The sequence below is a fragment of the Anser anser genome (genome assembly GCF_964211835.1).
Source record: "Anser anser genome assembly, chromosome: 14".
Taxonomy (NCBI): Eukaryota; Metazoa; Chordata; class Aves; order Anseriformes; family Anatidae; genus Anser; species Anser anser.
The window spans coordinates 14,977,314-15,001,285 of NC_139735.1; the positions used below are offsets into that span (position 1 = coordinate 14,977,314).

General features: G+C 34.2%; 2 protein-coding genes across 2 annotated transcripts in view; one reads left to right on the plus strand and one right to left on the minus strand.

Annotated features, from left to right (window-relative positions):
- Positions 1-23,972, minus strand: part of DOCK2 (dedicator of cytokinesis 2) — a 186,942-nt gene that overhangs the window by 94,769 nt on the left and 68,201 nt on the right. The window contains exon 27 of the mRNA XM_083798208.1: positions 19,546-19,641. Coding sequence (XP_083654334.1) covers positions 19,546-19,641 — 96 coding nt within the window. The remainder of the gene's footprint in view (positions 1-19,545; positions 19,642-23,972) is intronic.
- INSYN2B (inhibitory synaptic factor family member 2B) lies at positions 4,567-12,996 on the plus strand. The gene is made up of 3 exons (XM_083798221.1): positions 4,567-6,508; positions 9,075-9,149; positions 12,606-12,996. The coding sequence occupies exons 1-3, from the start codon at positions 5,118-5,120 to the stop codon at positions 12,784-12,786; spliced, it is 1,647 nt and encodes a 548-aa protein (XP_083654347.1). The 5' UTR covers positions 4,567-5,117; the 3' UTR covers positions 12,787-12,996.

Consider the following 23,972-nt stretch of genomic DNA (forward strand, 5'->3'; position numbering starts at 1 on the left):
CAGTCATTATGCAAGATAAAATGAAACAAATCAGACATAACAAAGCTACCTCATCAGAATATATTATCTTACAGCCATTACAGCTCTACCAAATATATTTTTATCTATAATGCTTAAAGTCGTGCTGTTTATAATTTGGTAGACGGATTATCTCAGAGTGGAAAAAAATAAATCTTGAGTGAATAAGGAAGTTTAAAGTGATGATGCTCAAAAGTACAAGGTAAACTACACTGATCATGTTCTTGCTGAAAGCCCTCACAAAATGCTATTAGCCTAGTGTTTTGCTTATTTCTTAAGTGCTTGGCCAAATTTAGTTTCCAAGAAACACCAGTTTTAACATGTGCACACAAGAAAAGCAGAATACTACAAATACAACACACTGTTACTACAAAGAAAAAACATTTTTTATGAAGCAGACTAGTAAAATGGAAAATCAAGATGTCAAACTACAACTAAATGAATCTGAAAACCAGATCAAATATTTAACTTTTTCATCAAACTACAGCTGCAATTCACTCAGAAGGGCAGAACCACCACAAATACACCTGTACTCCTGCAAAATCACTACTGCCCTTCACTACATGCTTTTTCAATTTATGCGGTTTCCTACAACCTCCACTCATCCTTAAAAACTGCATACCTCTACACGTAGCTTCAGTCATTAACCTAAAATACAAACCAAAACATATGTTTGACTCTTTCAAATGGAGAGAGGAAAGGAAAGATTGAAGAAAAATTATAAGAAAAATATAACTATTTCTTGTGGTCATTCTCTGCCTGGCTGACTAACTAAGCTGTCTGTGCACTTCTAAATACTCAGAAAAAATTCTGAGGTTAGAAAAGTAGTTTAACAATCACTGTTCAGAAGTACCTGCACAAAATAGACTTGAAAAATCAAAATTTACTTTAATGGTATAAAATAACCATAAAAAAATAATTAATGGAATTAATGATATCTATAGTCAGATTCACATACTCGAGTCATGAAGAGCATGAAATATGCACCATATTAGTAGCAGTATTTAATCATAAGCATTAACCATCAAACATTTAGTAGGTCACTTGCTTCAGCAACCACTGAATGAAGAGACTGGAACAAATCCACTGTGCTAATTAAGCAAAATAACCACGGCACAAGGCTTTTCCTGAAGATTGATGAGCAGCTGCCCACAGAAGGAAAGGGAAGGAAGAGGTTGGATGCAAGGTCATGGAACCTTGGCAGAAATTGAACTCCAGTGAATTTCTCCTACCGAAACTGTTACTAGTATTACAACAGATAAATTTAAGACTGGCATTTTTTTATTTTCATTTTTATGAGTGACATAATTAATACATTAAAGGAATTTCTATAAAATAGATCATTAGAATTCTTCATACTTCAGTCAATGCAAAATAACGAGCAAAACAAAACCCATAAATATTCGTACCAGAAAAGTACAAGAGATTATATGCTGGGATTGGGACAATGTTATTTAAACATTTTAACTGGAAACGTTACATTGACTTAGAAGACAAAGACACCTGTAATTTATTGAACTTCACAAGTTCGGATTTTAAACACAAATATTTTAGCATTGCTATCTATATATATTTCAACTTTTTAACACGAACAACAGCATTGAAACTCTCATTATAACAATCCATATTAACACCAGATCAGTGGATATAAAGGTAACAGAAATTGTACAGAATTAAATGTGCAATTTGCAGATTAAGAAGGCAATAATCTAGCTCATCTGCCTTCTATAGCCAAAGTAGAGAACTCTTATAAAAACCTTACAGGCTTTCTACTTGTATTTAAAGCAGGATTAGCCTCTATCTGAATTTAATTGGGTAACTATAACTTTAAAGTAGCCCATCTGCCTGGAGCATAGCAGCTGTGATGGGAAGTGGGGAATGCTACTGCATTATTTGGATAAATTCTCAAAACTGTAAAAAGCCTCCAGTAATTACTGGACAATATGAGAATTCATAACTTAGCACTGGAATTTTATTTGCAAAAACTACTTGACTTGTTTATTGTGTGTACTTGTTTAGAGTGAACAAGGATTACAGTGATTTAAGCTACTTGATAATTAATGTACATATTTGTTTCCTGTTACCTTATGGAATATTTTTCTCTGCATTGAAATCACCTGATATTCTCATTTTCTTCTAAAGCTTAATAATAGAGTGGCATATTATTACTTTGCTAAAATTACTTTGCCAGAAAGTTACATAAGACTATATAAGCTTGCTATACCCTGTAATAAAATATCTTTCCCACTGCACCACTACACTCATCACATCAATTCCTCTAAGTTAAATATAGTAAAGTTGGTTCAATGCTTAAAAAAATAAAAAACAATCAAAAAACACTAAGGTAATACAAGCAGTCATGGTAATTAAATCACCAGTTGAACAGTGCCTTAAATTAAGACCATGCTGGGAAATTAGACCCAATCTTAAGAATCTCTGTAATTCTGTAATCATAAAAGCAAATCCTATTGGATAATTAAAAATCCTAAGTATATTTCCCATATTTTGCACAAATTTCTCCTCTTAACCCTATTCTATTCTATTCCATCAGACAGTTTTAGATTTAGCAGTCTAGCATTATTTGTTGCATATTCTGAATGTGGGCCCAAACTATTGTAGAGTAATGTAGGTAGGAGAAATCACATCTGAAGCTAAGTCGATAACACATTATTTGGGTGAGGAACAGCAACTACATATGGAGTGAAAAAGTCTTGACTAAAACACATTCAATTTAAATGTACATAATTTGAACAAAACTACATATGGTATATACTCACCTCTATGTTCTAACTCAGAAAGTCATCATGAGTCTAAATGTGTAACAAGGATTGCCAACAAAATTCTATCAAAGTAACAAATTTTAAGATGAAAATCTTGAAGTAACAAGATTAATTTTTGGCCTACGTGATTCCTAGTTATATGTGAAACAGTCTTCTTTTTTTCCTACTCTCTTGCCTTTATATTTTCTTACTTCACCCCTAATACATTGTAAGTGAATTAGTGATGCATTGTTATATGCCTTTCCCATTCCATGTTGTGCCACATATCAGTCAACTGCTCAAGGGTTCATATTCTGAGAAGAAGTAAACGATACTGCGCAACCCTTGAGTCAGTGAAACGTGCCACTGCTCAGCCTGCTACAGGGTTTAAAGGTTAAAGGACTAGTTTAAAGGAATCATTTATGTTACACTTGAGCATAAACTTATGAAAAACCCATCATCAATGCAAGAGATGTGGTCATAATCTGCATTTGAAGTGAATTCACTACCACTTCAAGTTTCACTAATAATACTATTTTTACGTAACAAATACATAGAACTTGAAAGTAGTCAGTGCTCATTACACCTTAACCTATGAATACTGTGTCTTTGTGGCAAACTAAGCTTCATAATTGAAATGGCAGCTGTGACAACTGGGTCAAAGCTTTATTTTTGGGACACAGAAAAGATTAGTGGTTGTATTACAATTGAGAAATACTAAAATATTTGCAAGTAAAATTTTGATAACAGTCAGCTCATAATAAAATGTTCAACTCGACTTCTGTGCTTCCTAATTCTATTTTGTATGCAATACATCGTCATTATGAATGTATAATTGATCTTATTTTTTCTCAGAGCCATAAGGCTAAATGGTCACTCAAAATGTTTAACATTTGCTTTTTTATGAGCTCTGGACCAGAAGTGACAAACCACAGTTTTAGAGTCCTGTTTCTTGCATGCAAATTGAGTAAAATGCTTTACATGCCTGTGCAGCCGATTTCAGTCCTGATCACCACAAATTGGATACTGTGTGGAAAATATTTCATGTCCCAACAGAGAGTCCCATTTGCATTAATCTCATTTTAAAACATCAGAGTAACTTATTTTCCCTTAAGCAAGAATCGTGCTCAAATATGAACACAAGAAATGAGCAACTAAAAAAAAAAATTAAATGCTGAGTTTAAATCTTGTCACCAAATTAAGTACTCACATTTTTATTTTGCACTTCTTGTATATTTCATACATAACAAGACTTACTAGCCATTTGTCAAATCTGAAACAAGACTTAAATCTTAAAATCTAGATTTGGCCCCAGATTCAAACCTGCATATGAGTACACAACAAACAAAAAAATTATTACTCTGAATGTTTTCTTTCCATTTTTGGTTGTTTCATGACATCTCATGTGAGGAAAACTTTAGGTGATCCAAAAATTATAGGAAAAAAAAACAGTTTTTATACCAGCATCTCACTGCCAAAGTTACAAAACCACTGGAAATTGGTAGTTTGTTCATCTACAACTGTTGTCTTCTTACTTTCAGGCAACATTTCATGTTAATGTGCATTTGCTGGTTATTCACACTGGACCACTCTTCAGATGTCAAAGTACTTACAGAACTTTCCCAAATGACACAGTCCCTTGGATACAGTTGGCCTCATACTTGCATGAACGGAAGCATCAACCACACAAAATAATGTCTCTCAGTGAACCCTGCTGGATATTGGTTTTGCCTGGTCAGAAGTGGTTGCATTTTGCTTAACTATTTGGAAAGATGAGTTGAATCTGCAACATTAAAAAAATTTTCTGAAGAAAAATTCTTTCTAAAGAAAGCAATTCAGTTTGGTATTAATGGATATAATTCCATCAGTAAAACTATGCATCAGAAATGGAAGTGCCCCAAAAAGTTATAAAGCCTGTTGTTTTGACAACATGCAGGTAAGACATATGTGACTGACATAAAAAAGCTGCATCACTAATGGAGAGCTGACTGTCAAGTAAGAGCCATCAGGAAAGCCATCGACTCAAACTGACCTTTAAATTAGTTACCTATACACATAACTGTCTGCTGCAATTTTGTAATACAAGAAGAATTATGTTTGCTTCACAACACAAGGATTTCTGGATTCTCCAGCTACAAAAAATCTTTCCTTAAATTTGATATTAAATATCTTTTTCTAGTGTTTGGATTGATCAGCAATTAAACTTGAAAGAGTATCCCTAAAGAGAACATGTCAGCTAAATGGATATATAACAACAACAAGAAGAACGAAAGGCTTCGCTTCTTCATTAGTAAGGTATTCATTTCCATCTAAGGAACACAATCATAAAACAGAGCTCAAATGACAAATGAAATGGGTCGCAAAGAAACACATTATTTGCAGACTTTAAACTGTGATTCAGTGGCACAGCAAAACATGAAAATGCGTCCAGTGCTGCTGAAGAGGAACAGTCTGGATTCAGTTGATTTTATGAGACAGCCACACCACCGCAGAAGCAAATCCCAGCAAGTTCGTTTCAAAGATGATGGTATGAACACGAAGGCAGCAGGTGTCACTGAACTGGGTACTAATCCAGCCCAAAATATTGCATTAATGACCAGAAATAAAGAAGTAGCTAGGCACCACAATTTCTTGCTACAATCTCCATCTTTTCCCAAGGCTCAGAAGGGGCTTCAAAATATTGCCATACAAACATCTCCTAGCCTCAGGAAACACTTCCCTGTTTTTAGAAGAAGAAAACTGGCAGTAAGCAAATCATTAACAGAAATGCCAACCGAGGCTGAAAATTGCATCCAAGCAAATGGCAATCTTTCTGAGCAAGATATTATGTCTTCAGACTTCTGTTATTTAAGAATAACTAATCATTTGGAAGATGGATTTAGGAATACTAAGGTAAACAGCCAGTTAAGTCAAAGACTATCAGAAGCACAAAGAAACGGACCTATCCATACAGATGATTTCTCAGTAACAGAAAAGACAACTGTTTCTACACAGGTGCCTGAATACATTCATGTGAATTTTCCACAAAACAGCAATACTTCCATGGATGCACCAGACACAACCGTGAATTTAAGTAATACACTGCATTCTTCTACTATCATAAATAGCAATGAGAACAATGAAAATAGCATGCTGTCATCTGATTGTGAAAAAATAAACCCTTGCCTAAGCCATTCCGCTAATTACAGTGAATGTAATCCTCATTCTGACTCTTGTGAAGGAGATAAAAGTGACTCTGAGCTGCTTATAGTCAGCACAGATGCAAGCAGTCAGGAAACTACTCCATTATCACTTCCATCAAATCACAGCGTATCTCCTTGTTCCCTCAGAGACCATCAACAGGCAGGAGAGCATAAAACAGGTTCCAGCTGTGTGACACTAACAAATGATGATCACACAGTCATGTCATTGACCAGCAGTAATGCATCAAAATCTATTTCTTCATGCAATACTGAAATTGAGAAAAATTCTACCCCATCTGATGTTTCCCAGTGTAACAGCTGTTTAGAAGGATTTCACATAAAGTCTTATCTGCCAAGGAATGAAACAAACCCACAAACCAACAAAGAGATTACTGAAATAAATCAAATTCATCTGGCACATGGTGAACTATGTGCCCTACAAGGCAGGCTACAATCTGTAGAGGAATCCTTGCTGTCGAACCAGGAGAAGATTAAAGTCCTTTTGAATGTAATTCAAGACCTTGAAAAATCCAGAGCCCTCAGTGAAGGGTACGGTGCATTTTAATATCGGTAATATATCAAAAATCTGAAGTAGATATTATCATTCTTTTAACCTTTTTTTAGTGAAACATCTTTCCCTGAAATATTCAAAGATGAATTTACAAAGATGATCTCATTCAGTTTATCAGATATTTGGGCCTCTACAGAAAAGCAAGTCTCTTTACAGCTTGGCTTTAATTAACACTGCCTTTAGTAAACTCAGTGTGAGAGACAGTTTATTAACTCTCTTTGTTATTTAGATTTATGGTGTCAGATACAATGCTACCTATATATGAAAGCTGGCAGCTTCCATCTAGCTAAAATCTCTGTGTAGTGGAACAAAACCCAACAGTCTAACATACTAATGCAATATAACAAAACTACAGCAAGCCAGCTTTCTCTATCAAGGTCAGATACGCATTTAGTGCCAAGAGTCTTATTGCTGAAATAGTTTATATCAGCAAAAACATGTTCTGTTCAATAAATTAGTCCTATCTTCATGAGCAAGCAAACATATTAGTGGCCAAAGCACAACATCTGCAGGCTGTTTTTGTTGGGGACTTCATTGTTGGTTACATTTCATGGTAGCACACACATAATAGCTGCTTAAAGGGAATGCCTTTAGAAGAAGAAAAGGCATAATGCCAGATTAATTTCAAGATGTGTAAGGAAAGTTTTGCAGGAGGTGGAGATTAGTGCTTAAAAGGGGTTAAAACTATGAACATACAGCATGAAGATTCTAAGCAAGAAATCTTTTAATAATCTTAGATTTTAGAATGACCACTTTCTGTACTGTCATTAAGAACACACAATCTGTATTTATTTTTAGTAAATAGTGTCATGTCTATTAGCCAAAGCTGCAATGATTACATATGTAACTTACTTATGCATTATAAATAATAATCATACTACCCATGTAATTCACATCAGAAGACTGAAGAACTGAACCTTCATATGACAAAGTAGAATTTTAGATATTTTTATGCTCAAAAAAGATTTTAAAATGTCCTAATAATGCTTTCCAAAGCATTACCAGCAGTTCCAACTTGCAATAAATATATCTAGGATACATTTTAAAGCTATCCCTTATGATAATGTAGTACTTTCATCAAGTAATTTTAATCTTTGGGAAAAACAGCAAATAAATCTGTCAAAGAATCAAGAAAATCAGAGAGTTCATTTTTTTTTCCCTTTAAAAACAAAACAAGACAAAACACTTTGAGGTCTAGTTTATCACACATTTACTTTCATACATAGCACAACTGGCTGAGTGTACTGGGTCTGGCTGGGATGGTGTTTACTTTCCCCGCAGCAGCCCCTATACTGCAAAAACCACAACACTCAGGCACCCAGACTTAATCATCTATGCATAAAACTAAAACCTTCATTTTAGCATCAAATCATGTGTATCAATACTATTTACTGACTACAGTTAAGGAATACATGTGGTAATCTTCACTCCATTTTCTTGCACCAAGTTTGTAATAGCCTAGACACAACTGACAGAATTCACAAACTGATAACAGAAAAAAAAAAAAGTTTACTTTAGAAGAACCACAAAGGGGGAAAAATATTCAAGTAGGTTCAAGTGCAGGCAGTCTAGTTTAAGCAGTCTAAACTACTTTTTATACTACTGCCACCCAAATAGAGATCTTCAGGGATCACAGAATCACCTAGGTTGGAAGAGACCTCCAAGATCACCTAGTCCAGCCTCTGCCCTAACACTACCAAGTCCTACTATTCCTTCTCCTATGTATACATGACATATCATGTATGACAGAGCGGACAAGCTTCAATTAAGTTTGTGTGTCTAACCATTAAAAAGAACAGCCTGTAGTAAAGCACACATTCAGCATTCTGTTTTGGTAGTTACCACATGGCTGAAAACAAAATTTCTGCCAAGTGTCCTGAAGTTTCTCAGAGATTCCATGATCAAGGTCCATCCATTTTGCTAGAAACACCTAGCAAATACAGCAGCAAAACTCAACATCGCAAGTGTTTCTGGAGGTAGCACAACAACCTATGTGAAAAGTCTTCCCTTTAATTCCAGGAGGAACCAGAAAATTATCTTGGTACCACCTCATTTACTTTAATTCAAATAAAATTTATTTAATATAAACGTTATTGCATTCTTCAGATGTAAGGGGACTTCAGATTGTTTCTAATACAAATCTCCCCATCTTAGAACTTATTCACCTCTAGTCACTGTTAAGTCACTTACTTGTTTTCTTAACACTCTGTATTTGTTAACTGTTAATGTTAAAAATCTGAACTGTTTATACTAAAGTGAGAAAACATGAAAAGGGGAAAGAATGGAAAGCATATGGGTAAAAATCAAATTAATTCACTGAAAGCACAGATATTCAAATAGTTTAAAGTGAGTTTATAAGCAGCAGCAGTATGATTAAGTGTGGGGGTTGGGTTTTATAAAGCAACCTTGAATTACAGAATTTGGCACTGAAATTTTTAATAAAAATAATAGAAATGATTAACAGAACTTTCTTAGTGAGAGTATAATAGAACTATGTTAATATATTTACAACTACACATTACATGAAACTACTGTCTATTACAGGCGGAACTTTTTTCACACTGGTCAAGACCTCAACAACTGCAGCACCTGTCAGAACACCGCATGTATCATTTACAGGTACAGCACTTTGCACAATTTCCTATTGTCTGATTATCTCTCACAAATTTACAATACTGTGTTCTGTTCACAGGTATAAGAAGTCTGTTATTATTAATAGAGTTTTTAACAAAAGACCAAGGGGAATATGTGAAGGGTTGCTGTTTTAACCATTTTTCCCCCTCAAATACAGAATAATTAGGATTGGTGTTATCTGAAGTACTATACATCTGAGGCCTCAAATAGGAATTTCCACCAATGTTTCACAGTGTTACTATTATCACCATGCTTTCAAAACCTTTGAAGCAGCTCCTGATGATGAAGTGCCCTGTGTTTGTTACATTTTTCAAGCTGAGATTTCTGTAATAAATTTGGATTTTGGAAAAGATAAACACTCAATTCTACAAATGCCAGTAAGCTACAGCTACAGTTCATGTTTATGTGCAAAATACAACAATAACCACCCAATAACCACCCCCACACTTCTCACTTCAGCAGATGCTTCTTTCTTCCTCCCCCACAATAAAAACAAAACAAAAACAAAAAACTTTGCTATACATATCACCTTTTTATATGCTGTATTTAAAAGGAACAAAAAAAAAAAAAGAGAGAGAAAAAAAGCAAAACCTTAGTGGAAAAAGAACTTGCCAGAAACAAGTGTTGGAGTTAGACATGACCCAGCATAATTAATGAATGAACTTGATTTGAAAGATCTCCTGGAAAATTTTGATCCCTTCAAAGATATTAACATGTTCCTGAGATTTTACATATATACATCTTTACATTTACAAAAATAATAATAAAAAAGGGTAGGAGACTGTCTTTTACAGTGATAAGTTTCTCTTCATTTCAAACAGTATGGCAGACCATTAACTTTGCCAGCTTGTAAGTACTATGCCTTTAATTTTATTCCTTCAAAAATGGAAATAAGACAGACTATATCCATATGAATGTGGTTTTCACACCACATTTTCTACTTAAGCCAAATATATTAAACAGATTTATGTACTTGTTCTGTAAAGTCAGGGTTGGACAAAGCATTGGAAATTATCGCCCAACATATAACTCAATTGAGAACTGATGTCCTAAACTTCTGGTAATGAATTGAATATTTATTCTTCTCAAAGCACTTGACTTATAACAAATTAAATCGCACATCTCCTCTGAGATAAAAATTGCTAGTCTTCTCCACAGTACACTGGTTACTGCAGGAAGTTACATGAATTATGCAAAACCATGGACTCAGTCTCTACAAAAAGGAAAACCTGGAACAATAAAGATTTCCTTTACTTAGTCACTGCCTTTGAACAACCACTGAACAATCTCTGACCCTTTACCACAGGATATCTTCTCTCTTCAGAAGAAGAAACTAAGCTGCTTACCTTCCCTTTCAGTCTACCTAGTTCTAATACAGGAGAGATTGTGAGCAAAAAGCACAAGTATTTGAAATAAAGAACAGAGGAAACAAACATTGATGTGCCTTTTGGTTTACTAGGTAGTTCTTGATGTTAAGGTTGCCTAGAGGTTTACACTGCAATAGTTAGCAAAATACATACAAGAACACAGTTCCAGCTCTGAACAATTACTAGCGTTAAGAGACAAAACAGAAGACAGCAAGGAAAGTTAATCGTTTCCACTCTTACAGAGATATCCCACAAGAGGCAGTTATAAAAAGACTGAGTAACTAGTATTTGAAGTTCATTACAGATTCATTGGAAAACATTCTGAAGGAAGCAACTGTGCTCATCAGTTTTTGTTCTAGACAGACCCATGTAATTCCTGTTTCATGTAGTCTAAAAGATCTGTGCATGCATTTTTTCTACCCATGTAGCATCACTATTGTCATTAAATATGGAACTGTTTCACCTTGCTCCCTTTTCCTGCTTTTCAAGAACCTAAGTCAGCAGTGACTCAAACACAGCAGAGTGATGTGTTAGTGTCACTGAATCATCTTTATCATTTATCATTTATCCTTTATCACCTAATCAGGAGGGTTATGTGAAGTGACTTCGGAATTGCAATCTAGATCCTATGACACATATTTGTATTATAATAAACAAATAAATATAGCAAATTAAAACAAGCAGTTATATCAGAATACAAGGAACAAGTATTAAATGGAGACTGAATTGATCTCTTGCCTCTAGAGACTTACCCCTCCAACATTAAATTTGAAACTTTGAAGAAGGGAAGAGAAAAGGAACATGAACAGAGGCACTCCTTAAGTATAAAAGGAGTATTTCTTCTCCAGTGTTCCTGATTTATGACTACTGAGGAGTACTAACTTGCAGTTTTAGCCCTAAGAGGATGAAATTGGAGACACGTCAAATTTGTTGTTTACATCACTTTCTTCTACTCCTTATATTTATTATATATTACTCCCTGTCCACAGATCCTTAGCCAATTCTGCTAAATTAGAATAATGATATTGCTTTGTTTGACAACTGTTATTTTATTTCATTAAAAAAAATACATTAATTGTAAGAGAAACAAGCTTCTAGTTAAATTTAACTTACGATTTAGCACTGTTTATACATTTAAATACGCATACGCGCACTTAAAATTAATAGTTTTAAAAATATGCATGTTAACAAATTTTAGAGATTTCTCCTACTCAGTACCCAAAGCAGAATCAGAGCCTACATGTGACATCCCAGCATTCCTCAGATAGTGATTTTTTCCTCAGAAAATGCTTGCATTATGGAAAAAAGCAAACATTGTTCCTGCTCTCCACTCCTCCTGCAAAAACCTCCACTTCATATAGTGCCAATACAAATCCCATTTACCTGACAAGAAAAGGTGGTTGAAATAAGGGATAGACATACAGCATCGCTTCTTTTTATTTGTTTGTTTTTGCTTAACTGTACTGGTTGCATCAGACCCATAATTTTCCACACTGATTCTTTTGAATCTTACCTTTATTTCTGTGCACATAGTTGCTCTTATCATCTTAGCTCTCATTTGACATCAATAAATTATGACATTCCATACAGAAAATGAAAGTTGCCTTCTACTATCTACTTCTCTGGTAACTCATAACACCTATCTCAAAGACATGTCTTTTCTTAATTTCATATATATTTTGGTCCCAAGCGTAGAAAAACTTCTCACGTTCAGCAAGTTAATTATATGAGAGTTTTGAATTCATGCCAAATATATGAGTGAATTAGATCACAGAATCAAAATCTAACCATTGAATAAAATGCATTGAAAGGTCATCCAAATACTTTTTCTCCCTTGATTTTTGGCCCATTTTTTTGCACAATGATGGAGTTCTTATATCACATAGAAAGGGAATTCCCTCAGAAAAGGTAAACAAATCAACTTACTTTCAAGGCAGCAACCTCTACTGCCTTTTAACCAGGCTCTGATATTGAATAATGCCAAGTTATTCTAACAAGGTAAGCATCTTTTCCACGTGTTTTTTAAAGAGGGAATTTCTCACTCACTAGTTTAAATCTCTTCATTTTCCTATAGCGTAGAATATGACTTCAGACAACAAGAAGGAAGATTTCATCAGATTTTGAAAAGACTGGAACATGAAGAGCAAAATCCAGCTTCACCTCAAAAACTATCATCTGATCATCCAGTTCCCGAGAAAAAAGAGTTAAGAAGAAAAACAAAAAAGGTGAAAAAAAAATGTTTCTGGTGGATTTGACTTCCTTACAGATCTTATATGCAAAAACCATTTATTTCTTTTTTTACATTTCGAAAAGCACTAGAACAGAAAGAAGTTTGAGAGCACACACCTGAAAATATGGCTTTATGATTTCACAACACTAAAGAATGTTTGTTTGATAAGTTAGAACTTAATTTACTTAAATCATCTCACTGAATAAAGACACATGAAGAGACTATTCTTTGAAAAGGAATTGTAAGATTTTCTTTTTTTTTTTTCCAATGACACTTTCATATGCTCTAATAAAGATTTTTTAAAAAAAAATAAAAAAGAGGTTTAAATCTCAACTTTAAAAAGACAACATTAGTCAAACCTACAGTCTTCATTACCTATTTATAAGTAACATGAACTAAAGGGAAAGAACTTTACGGATCTTTAAACAAACTGCACAATCAAGAACAAGTCCAGGGGAATTTACATTGTTCAAAAAAAAAAAAAATCTTCTCCCCAAAGGAGATAATTATAGTCATTTCACATCCTCACTAAAATGTATTTATTGTTGTCATCTAAGATTTAACCACAACGAAGAATTTCAGCTTAAAATGTTATTCTGTCCTTTTACTGGTTCATTTTAAAGAGTCATTTAGAAGTTTGTCATTTAATAGACTTATCTGGAAAGAATCTTAAAAATATAAAAAACGAGAATACCTCACTAATTCTAGTCTTAATTCCCTTCTCAAAGGAGGTCCAATTAGATGCATTTGAATTTCAGGTATTGTCAAAGACAGAGAATTCAAAACATCCAAGGGCAACCTTTTCCAAAATTTGACCACCTCCACAATGAAAAAGTTTTCCCTATCATCTGATCAGAATTTGAAATGACTTGTAATCGTTACATCTTGCCCTATGCCAACTCAACTTACCCTCAGCAAGAATTAGACAGACTATAAGACCTTTCTCCTAAGCTTTCACTTCCTGAAGACTGAACAAACCCAATTTTTACAGCCTGTCTCCACGTGCCATACACTACAGCCCATAGTCTGGGCACCCTGGTGGTCTCCCTCTGGACCATGCTCCAGTATGTTGATGCTGTACATCTACCCTGTGCCACTACACATTTAAGACCTGTACCACGACATCAAAATATCTTTCTTCTTTTTTTTTTTTTCCTCATTAAGAAGAGTAAATGAGTTCACACTGGCCTACAAAATACAAAATCAGTTATAAAAATTAATATTTTACAATATAATCTGTACTGCATAAATTTTCTTAAAAGTGACTCCAGTTGATTAGTTCAAATGGTGCCATGGTATTCAATAGATTAACCCCTAGATCCTCATTTTTTAAAAACAAACTGTATTATTAATGCAATATTAGTTTAACATATCTACACTTTTTGCATACGTCTGTGTTCCACCAGTTCTTAGGGTTAGCTAGACATTTGAAGACACCTTAAAAACAATTTTGCACTGATGTCAGAAAAGACCAGAAATGACAAAAACAGGTCATCATTTACAAGTCAGTAGGCTATGTTGCTGGTCTTAATTTCCCAAGGTTATAAAGGGTGACAGTTTTAAAAAACATGATACGTACAGTCAATATGGAAATGACAGGCAGAAAATTATCATTACTTCAAAGGCTTTTAAGAAGGAAAGCTGTACATGAAATTTTACTAGCAACAAGTATGCCTTTAGTGAGCCAGATAAGCTCTTCAATAACAATTTGTGAATACAATAGAGATTAGAATTAAATTACATAAGAGCATATCCTTACATCACACTCAAATACATATACGGCTTGTGCTGGCATTCCAACAGCATTCCTATTTTGCATTAGTGTAATTGATATACTGAAGGATCTATTAGTGTGCAAAGGTTTCTTGTGTATTAAAATATAATTTTAAGATGAATATCCTTCTGGGGCAAAGGCATAATAATAAGTAATACCAGCAGGAGTAATACTAACAAAATCAGTAATTTTGTTTTCTGTAGTGAGCTAATTTTCAATAATATGTTATTGTATGAAACATCTTTTTGTCTTTCTTCTTGTCAAATAATAAGCACCAAAAAGCTCATTTTAAGCTGCCTGATTTTGTTTTGGCTTGCATAAATATGAGGCCTTTAATAAAGGCATCAAGAAATCCAAATTAGTGAATTTAAACAAATCATAGTATTTTGGTTTGCTACATAACACAAATCAATTCCTGTAGTCAGTAAAACTATACAAGTATGAAAATATCCTATTTACTTTAAGAAAGTCCATCCAAAAAAAGTTCTAAGTAAGGCTCTAAGTCTTTCTTATGATCTGAACAAACATCAATACTTCTGAAAAATTGAAATATACTTATTTAAATGGTTACTATTTTTTTGTATTTTAGTGTCTGATCTTGGAATTCCAAATTGTACACAATTGTTAATCCTTAATGAAAAGGACATGAACAGAACTCCTCCATCATCTGGCTTGCAGAGGCTCTGACTACCAGGAACAAAAAAAAAAAAAATACAACTTAACCAAAAATGAAGTAGAACTATGCCAGAAGTTACTCATAAAAAAGAATAAGTACCAAATTTTCACAACAAAACCAAACGTACCAAACGGAAGAAATTTTTACAGCCAGTCTTCTCCACAATATGTCACAAAAAACAGGCTTTCTACGTAAAATTTTGAAGACATTGGAGCAAAAGGCTATTTGTTACATTAAAAAGTAACAGTATAAGACATCAGCCACGGCATGTATCAACCACTGTAAGAAGGCAAGATTGCTTAGTTGGTTTATGTTTTGTTTAAATTTAACATATATATATGTTTGTCCTAGCACCATAAAATACGTAAAAAATTATATATTCATAAGACATAACTGGAGCATCGAAACTATGTGAAAATGTAATGTGCAAATGTTGATTCTTATTTAAAATATCTCAATAATGAATTATTAATTGATATACTTAATACAAGTTAGATACACACTACACAACTGTATGATGTCAGGATTAGAAAACCAATTTAAATGGACAGATAATTAGCAAATAATGGTACCGGCTAAAATAATTTTTCTGAATTAGAAAATTATATTGCAATGCCTGAAACTAGCTCCGTAAGAAAGAATTAAATTTTAAAAAATGCATATGAATGCTCTTAAAAACAGAACAAAAAAAATCACCACAGCTACTTGATAGCTCTTACACATAAACTGCTGTAGGCTTCTCTGAAAAACATATATTTGACAACTACAGTGTGCTATTTATAAAATATTGTACAGCACATAGGCTGACTCCATAAAAAAGGAATTTCAAATAAAGTAATTTTAGAATATGCTAACTTTCTTTAAAAGTACAGAATGTATGAAAAGAGTAATGATTGCTGTCATGTATCAGCAGGTCATACAAGGTTCACTGTAGCTCTTCTGAAAAAGTCACAATACTTAGCAATTATGCTATCTTAGATACAGATTATCTTCATAAAGAAATGCATTATAAAATATAAATTGTATACATTTTTAAGTTATTTAGATTTTATTTTGTAATATAACTAGATTTTTCTTAAGCTTTAGAACTTGACTAACAACAAACAGTATTTAGATTACAATGGAAGCGAATAATTAATTCTTCTTTAGAAAGGAAAAATAACTGTGAAATGAGTGAATGGTTCTTTCATGAGATCATTCTGCGGTTTTTATGGTAGAGAAAGTGTCTCATTCTGAAAACTGAATAAAAAAAAGTTTATAGCTAGTCTATCTGAACATGTTGAATTTTCCAACCATGTCAACTCCTCAAAATGGTTCCTCTAGTCATTATTTCCCCAAATAGTATAGTTTTTGCAAGAGTATCCTACCTAGAGTAGCTCTGGGTAACAGAGCACAAGCTTTTCACTTTTCCTTTTTTTTTTTTTTGAAGAGATACTAATTTTCCTTCAAAATACTAGTTGTCCTTTACGTCCAGAAGGATAACTTATTCTTGCCTATCACTGAAAAATAATAAATAAGAATCTCCACCTGGTGTCTTTACAGCAAAGTCATGATTTGTAGAATATTTTATACTGATACTGTGAAACAACTTTTCTGTGTAGCGTAACTACATCCTCTTGACCATGTTAAACTGACAATGTGAACAAAATCCAGTTTGGGAGTACCAAAGGAGACCTTTAAAAAGTGTATTGTGCATTTACAGTATTTTTGGTTACGTAAGCAAGATGGTATAGAAAACAACTAATTCCCTATTCTACATACTACTATACATTTTACTTCTATAATTACTGAGTAGAACTTGACTGAAACACTAGGTCTTTTAACCAAAACTCTAAATTCTTGTAGAGACTCAGATCATGAAGAGCTAATCTCACAAAAATAATCTTGTCCTTCCTTATTACAAGTTTAGAAGCACTTCAAGAACAAACACTCAAGGGTTTTGTTTATTTGTTTGTTTTACTAGTGGAAATAACCAAGACACCGTTAAAGACTTTAGTTGCCAAAGCATCACAATGAAACCTTCAGGGGCATTTAAGTCTTCTCTGCAATAGCTACAGATAGCTAAATTATTTTGCCACTCCCACCAACTTCTCCTGAAGAGATCTTGTCCTTCTTAGCTTTCCAGTTATTACACTGACAAAGCTTGCAGCATGTTGTTACCAGCTAAGCACAAGGCAGAGTCTTCCCCTAGGTTCAAATGGCATTGTAGCAAGCGAAGATCAAGGCAACTGTAAGCCAAAAACCCTTAACTCCCTGTCTGCTAACAGCCTAGAAGATTATGAAAACCTCATCCCTGCCAGAAGGCAGAACACTCAGGCAAATTGGATCCAGTACTCTAGTCAGCTGCAGAACATTTAAACTTCCATCTTGTAAACTGCAACCATTGTTCTCAATATTAGCAAGATGGTATTAGCATTGTTTTTCACACAATAAGCACTATTTTCAAATTGTGGAAAATTACACAGCAGAAAATTAAAACACTTGCAATATTCAGAAACATAGCAACAGATCAAAGAATCTGGGGCAGCCTTCTGTTCCCTAACATTTGTAGTCCAATTTGAAACATCACTCTGATCCATACAACATCAGGTGCAAGTTAATACTAAAACCAAGAGACTGACTGCAGCTATTCCACATCCCACCTTTATTTGCAGAGCTCATCATACTTTTAGCAACTTGAGCTCACCTAAGCATTCTGCAGAAAGTCACGCTTCCTGACTGTTTCATTTAAGTTTTGCCATTTCAAGAGCTTTTAAAGCTAATGTGCAAAATTAAGAGACTGCACTAGAAGTACTGCACAGAACATGACATGAGCTTGTTTTGCTCATTTTTGTTTATGAATGTAGAAGAATAATTTGTTCATTACAATTTCTTCATATGTTAAATATTGTCCTGTTGAGAGGTCTTGCCTCAGCTCCAGAAAACTACTTGTAAATTTTGCTTCCAAAAAAATCAATAAAATGCCCAATACACACATATACACAGATGATGAGCATTATTAACATTCAGACATCCAAATTTCAAAAGTCACAATGGATTTGATCTTTTTAAATAAAACATCTGAACAAATCACAGGAGAAAAAACAACAACAACAAAAACACATTTAATCTGACTGTAAGCAGCTTGTTTCCTACTGTTTCATAACAATTAAGATACTTATTATGGGATTGCAAAAAGTTTCATTTTGCTTCTTCATTTACTATTCACAGTATCCAGAAATACTCCCTAGTAGATTGTTTACATCATCCACATAACTCTTAGGACACTTTCTTTGTAACTACAGAAAGCATTTTCAAACACTGTAGATAACTGACAAGGTCACGGCATTTTCATTCAAAACCTCTTCGAGTTATGACCACACACACACGAGAGAATTGCACACACACCAGACCAGAAGTCTGATGCACAGGTAATAGTATTTCTGAAATTTGCAGATCTACTACTAGCATATTTCAAGCAACCATTGGCAAGTATCTCCTCTGAAGAATGCTGTTATTAGGAGACTGATTATTTGGAGACAATCACACTCTGACTGGATCAAAAACTTATTTTAATTTTCCAGAACAAGGCGATACAGTACCCTTCCAAAGACAGGCAATGTACTTCTTGTGGCTGAAACAATCAAATAAATGTTGTTCATGATTTTACAGAATAATGCAGTTCTCTAAGACTAAAAAATAATACACATTTTCTCTTAAGTGCACAGTCTGAGGGACATGTTCCATAGTTCATGCTGAACACAAATGGCTTGCAGTCTCAGAAAGAGTCCAAGTCAAGAGAAGTGTTTGTGAGATAACATACTTAAATCTGAATAAATTGCTGACTCTGTCCTTGAATCTAACTTTTAAGCCACAGCATAACCACAAAAATCTTGGGCACGTGCTCGCTTCAAGCATATGCCCAGACATTTCCCCTGTGTGCATAAGGCATCAACTTCCTCCTACAGAAACAGCCAAGAATGGCAATTGTTCCACAAGCAACTCAAACTCACCAAAAAAGTAAATGATGTGGAAAAACTAGAAGAAACATAGCAACCAATTAAATTATTTATATAAGACAGCAATTAACTTTAGATGTAGGGGGTTTTGTTTGCTTGCATTTTGTTTTTATTAGTTGTTTTTGTTTTATAAAGCACAAATCTCACTTGCTGTGTTCAACTAAACATTGAAAAACACTACGGCAGCACAGTTGAATGAAAAAAAGAGTAAAGCTCTTAATTTTAAATCTATAAATGTGCACAAGCAAGGTCTCTGAAAATATTGCATTTGCATTTTTACAGGATAACTATGAAATGAGTTTCAAAGCACTAAAAATACTTTAAAATATTACTCACAATTAAGGGATCATCTCGTCTCATTGTAATAACAGTTCTGTTCACCGTGCGTAATAACTGTACCATTATTTCTTGAATATGGTGATAAGTTGATGCCTGTAAATGAAAAAATGTATATTTTGTATTAAATCTATATCTCTTGTAAAAGACAAAAAAAATGATTTCCATGTTGAAAACTGTTTAATTTAACCACCCTAGTGAAAGAACAATACTAATTCTTCTTGCTTACGCTGCTCATTTATTCCAGTAATTTCCACTTGGCATAAACTGATGTTAGTTCTATGCATCCCGTACCTGTTTTTTGTTTCAGATTGACACTGCCCATCTCTTAGTCAAGGAACTTGTGTCTTTTCCCAATAAGTAGCCTATAACTTAATAGCAACACCCTGGCAGCGGATGATTGAGGTGAATTGAATCACAGCTTTCCACATCTGTCAGTGCTCCTCAGCGTTGTTTGGACCTAAATAATATTCTTAGCTTGAGATCAGAAAGTATGTAATTATTAGTGGAAAATGTTATATTCACTTCACTTTGCAGCTCTGTGAGGACAGAAAGTGGTCTGCTCTTTGTCCCTACTGCCAAATTACTGGTCAGCTGAGTCAACTGAGAGTACACTAGAGACCCATCAGGTGTCAGCACCATGTTTTGAGTGAACTTTGCAGCCCAACGGCAAATAATCACTGACTTCGTTCAAATGATCAGTACTACCAGCATGTTGCCTGGAAAAGGATATTAGGTGATTTATTTTAAAACATTGAGTAGGGAAGTACAGCCTTATACCTACCAACTTCACTGTGCCTACTCTGCTCACTAGACAACTTTAGAAATTAGCATGTTATATATCTGAGGAAAGAAAAGCTCTAAAGAAATTTCTATTCAGACAAATAAAAAGTTAGTATACACCAAACAAGGCACCTCTTTTAACATCATGTGTAGCCCAGATGGACAGCCACGGAGGCCACCTAAGCAATATGTAAAGTGGCTGAACTCCAACACCTCCCCAGGAGAAGCTGCTTCTGAATCCATGCAATACCACTTTCCTCATACCTAGAAATAGGACTAAATGGGGACAGTAAACATATTGTGTCCTTTCACTGTGACGCATTCAAGCCTGTCACAGCATTTAAAAAGTTTCTAGATAGTATAAAAAATGTATTCACAGAAAAAATATTTTTTTTCTCCATTTAAACATTCCCGGTACAGTCCTAGATTTATGAAAAAGACTACACCTGACAATTGCTGCACAGAAGGTACATCTGTTGCAGTGCATTCACAAAGACACTTTCTTTTCCACCTCCTCTCCTTCCCAACATCCCATACTGTGAGCTTTAAGGTTTATGCCAATCAAACAATAAATATTAAAGTCATACAGTATTTTGGGGCTATGTATTTTAAAAGCATTGGAAATATCAGAGTGAAGTTAAAACCTACAGCGCATTTCTCCCCAAATCAACTCTAAAAATTAATCAACATTCTTCTTGTCTCTGTTGGCTTTAATATTATTATTATTTACCTGAAAAAAATCAGAGATAAAATTGCACTTTTGCCCTGTAAAACATAGCTTTCTGTTAAAAAAAGAAAAAAAAAAATCAACAAAAATCTTTTATCCTTTGTGTTGCACAAAAATGGTCTTGGTCAGACCATCTCAGAGTCAATGTCTTGGGCTCACGAGTAATCAGACACTAGCAGGTATAAAACCAAGTTATTTACAGAGTTTGCAATGTGAAACTACCTTCTCTTTCTGTAAGATCTCACACTGAGCTGTGCCACGCTGATCTCATATATTTATGTATTACATACACTAAAACAGGAACCAGCATATGTCAACAGGTTTTGAAGACCAAGTAGGAGGGTGCTAGGAGCCACAATATTATTTCAAGACAAGCATCTACAACATGCAGTGAGCTCTAACTTAAAATTCACTGAAGCAACATAGCTTAGTCCTCCTGATGAAATATATCAGCACAGTTGATCTCTAAATAGCAAAATGAAAATCCAGCCTTGAGGCTGGGTTATTGAACAGTTGGCAGCCCTTGGCATCAGCGGATCTTCAAAAGCGTTTCACTTTTTGGATTTACTTTTTTTATACAGTTAAAAATCAGTTTTAAACATTTTCTGTATAACAGTATAAGTTATATTGGACTAACACGCCACACAAGCTACTTGTACGATCTCAAGTATTTCTCTTTTTGAAGACTGTATTAATGCATTACAAATGCATTTAGCTGGATCACAGATTGTTCACTACTGTTTCACATTATGACCATGCAACTGAGAATAAGGGACAGAGCGTAAAGGGCAAGAAATATAGAGAAGGATGTCAACTCACGAGAAGCTGGGAAAAGGAAAACAAGCAGACAGACCATAGCAAGAGTGAGGAAGAAAAGAAACCACAGGAAAGAAAAATGCCACCAAGGTGCATGAAATAGTGTAATTTCTCAGATTGGGAAACATATAGATAAAGTTTGACCTTACTCCTGCCTTTAGAGCCTAAACACCATCACCTCTTCAAATCCTGCTCTTCCACTGGAAACACTAATGAAAACTACTGAAAAAAATACTCTATTCCATTCAAGTATGGTCATTATCAGAATTTATACATTGTCTACATAACAAAAACAAATTACACATAGTGAAAAAATGGAGGAAATTAGCAACAAATGGAGGAAACAGTCAACTTCAGTACACAGACATGGAGATGTTTGAAAGCTGTGCAGTGAAAACGATTTTCTTGCTACAGGTACTTGCTGTTTTCAGCGATATTTCATGTTTCTGTGAACATCATCCTGTTTGTTCTTTGAATTTGAATGCTTTCCATACTCACTAGCATTGTTGTGATATAAAACATAACTTCCAGAAAATAATTAGGTTTTGTTTAACTACACTCTGGTTAAGTGTCTGATGCATCATCAAAGCCTACTCTTTATGAATGCTGTTTTATTTACAGAGGTCTAAACAGCTTTTCTGTTTTGTTTTCAAACCTTTTTGTTGTATATTTTTCTTGAATTCTAACAATAATGATAGATTTTCTGTGTACTTCACTCCAAACGCAGTTTGCCACCTCTTATTTCAGTATTGTATTTATTAAATAATTTCAAAGTTTGCTTTGAAGTATAGAACATTTATCACCCTTTTGCATGGGGGTACCAGTTAAAAGTTAGCATATTGTTTCAAACAAATGTTCTCAATGGTTGAAAGAAGGCATCCTAGTACAGCAAGAGGGTCTATGGCTCGTAACCTGTCATAAAATACATAATTGTATCAGGCTACCAGTTAACACAGCAGTAGAGGAAAGGCGAAGCAACCTGGAGTACAACACAGGTTTATACAATTATACACTCTGCCCCTGCATATTTTATTTGTTTCCTAAATCAGTTGGAAAATACAAGTATCAAACTGAGAACCTGTATTATTTGTCTAACTCGTTTCCCATAACGACAAAAATGAAATACTGCAATTACATATACCTTCACCATAAGCAAAAACGAAGTCCCATAAAAGTTATACAGCTGTCTTTTACCAGCAATTTGGTTCAATTTTGAGGCAAATCCCTTGATCGCTTCCATTTACCATTTTCTGCTTCTGTTCTGAGTGGTTTTATTGCACACAAACTAGATTACTTCCAGATAGAGGCAAACTAGAAGCTCCTTGACCCTGCTACAAATGAAGACATTAAGTTAAGATCATATCTAATTCAACGTAAGTCCTATACAACAGTCGTCAGGAACCGCAGGAGGAACCACATCAATCGAGAGGCTCACTCCTCTTGTGAAGCATTCCCTGCTAATGCAGACATCACCCTAATACCCTACACAGCCAAGTGGTTGGCTGAATATTATCAGTACATAAAAAATATAAATAAAATAAAAATGCAGCCTTGCAAAAATCCTAACTTGAATCACAGCACCTTTTCATGTAAAAAAATAATAATAGCTTCAATGCAAAGATTTTATAATCTAGCTTCGCTTTCTTCCACATTTCAGTACATGCTGTACCATTATTATTAATAATAATTCAGAACATTACATAATGGTTTTAACATTTAGCCATGACTCCATTGTCAAAGATAAGTTCTATTCTGAATTCAGAAGTAGTGCATCACATACCTTTCCTGGAAAGAAAATACAACATATGCTCAAGCATGCAAAAGTCTTTGAATTTTCAGAGAAATGTTAGGACATAAATTAAAACAGTTTCTTTTTGAAACAGAGTATGTCTTTTCTCTTAATCATCTAAGCTATAATTAAGGATTCAATACGGACATTTCACATATTGCCTAAGTGCAAGATTTCAGCTTGTATTTTAACTAAGATTTTCTAGTTTGAGAAGACAGTTTAGCAGCCCACTATAGATAATGTGTTTCCACAGATCAGATTTCACTTCACGTGGATGACATACTTTCAGGGAAACATGGAAAATTCACTATT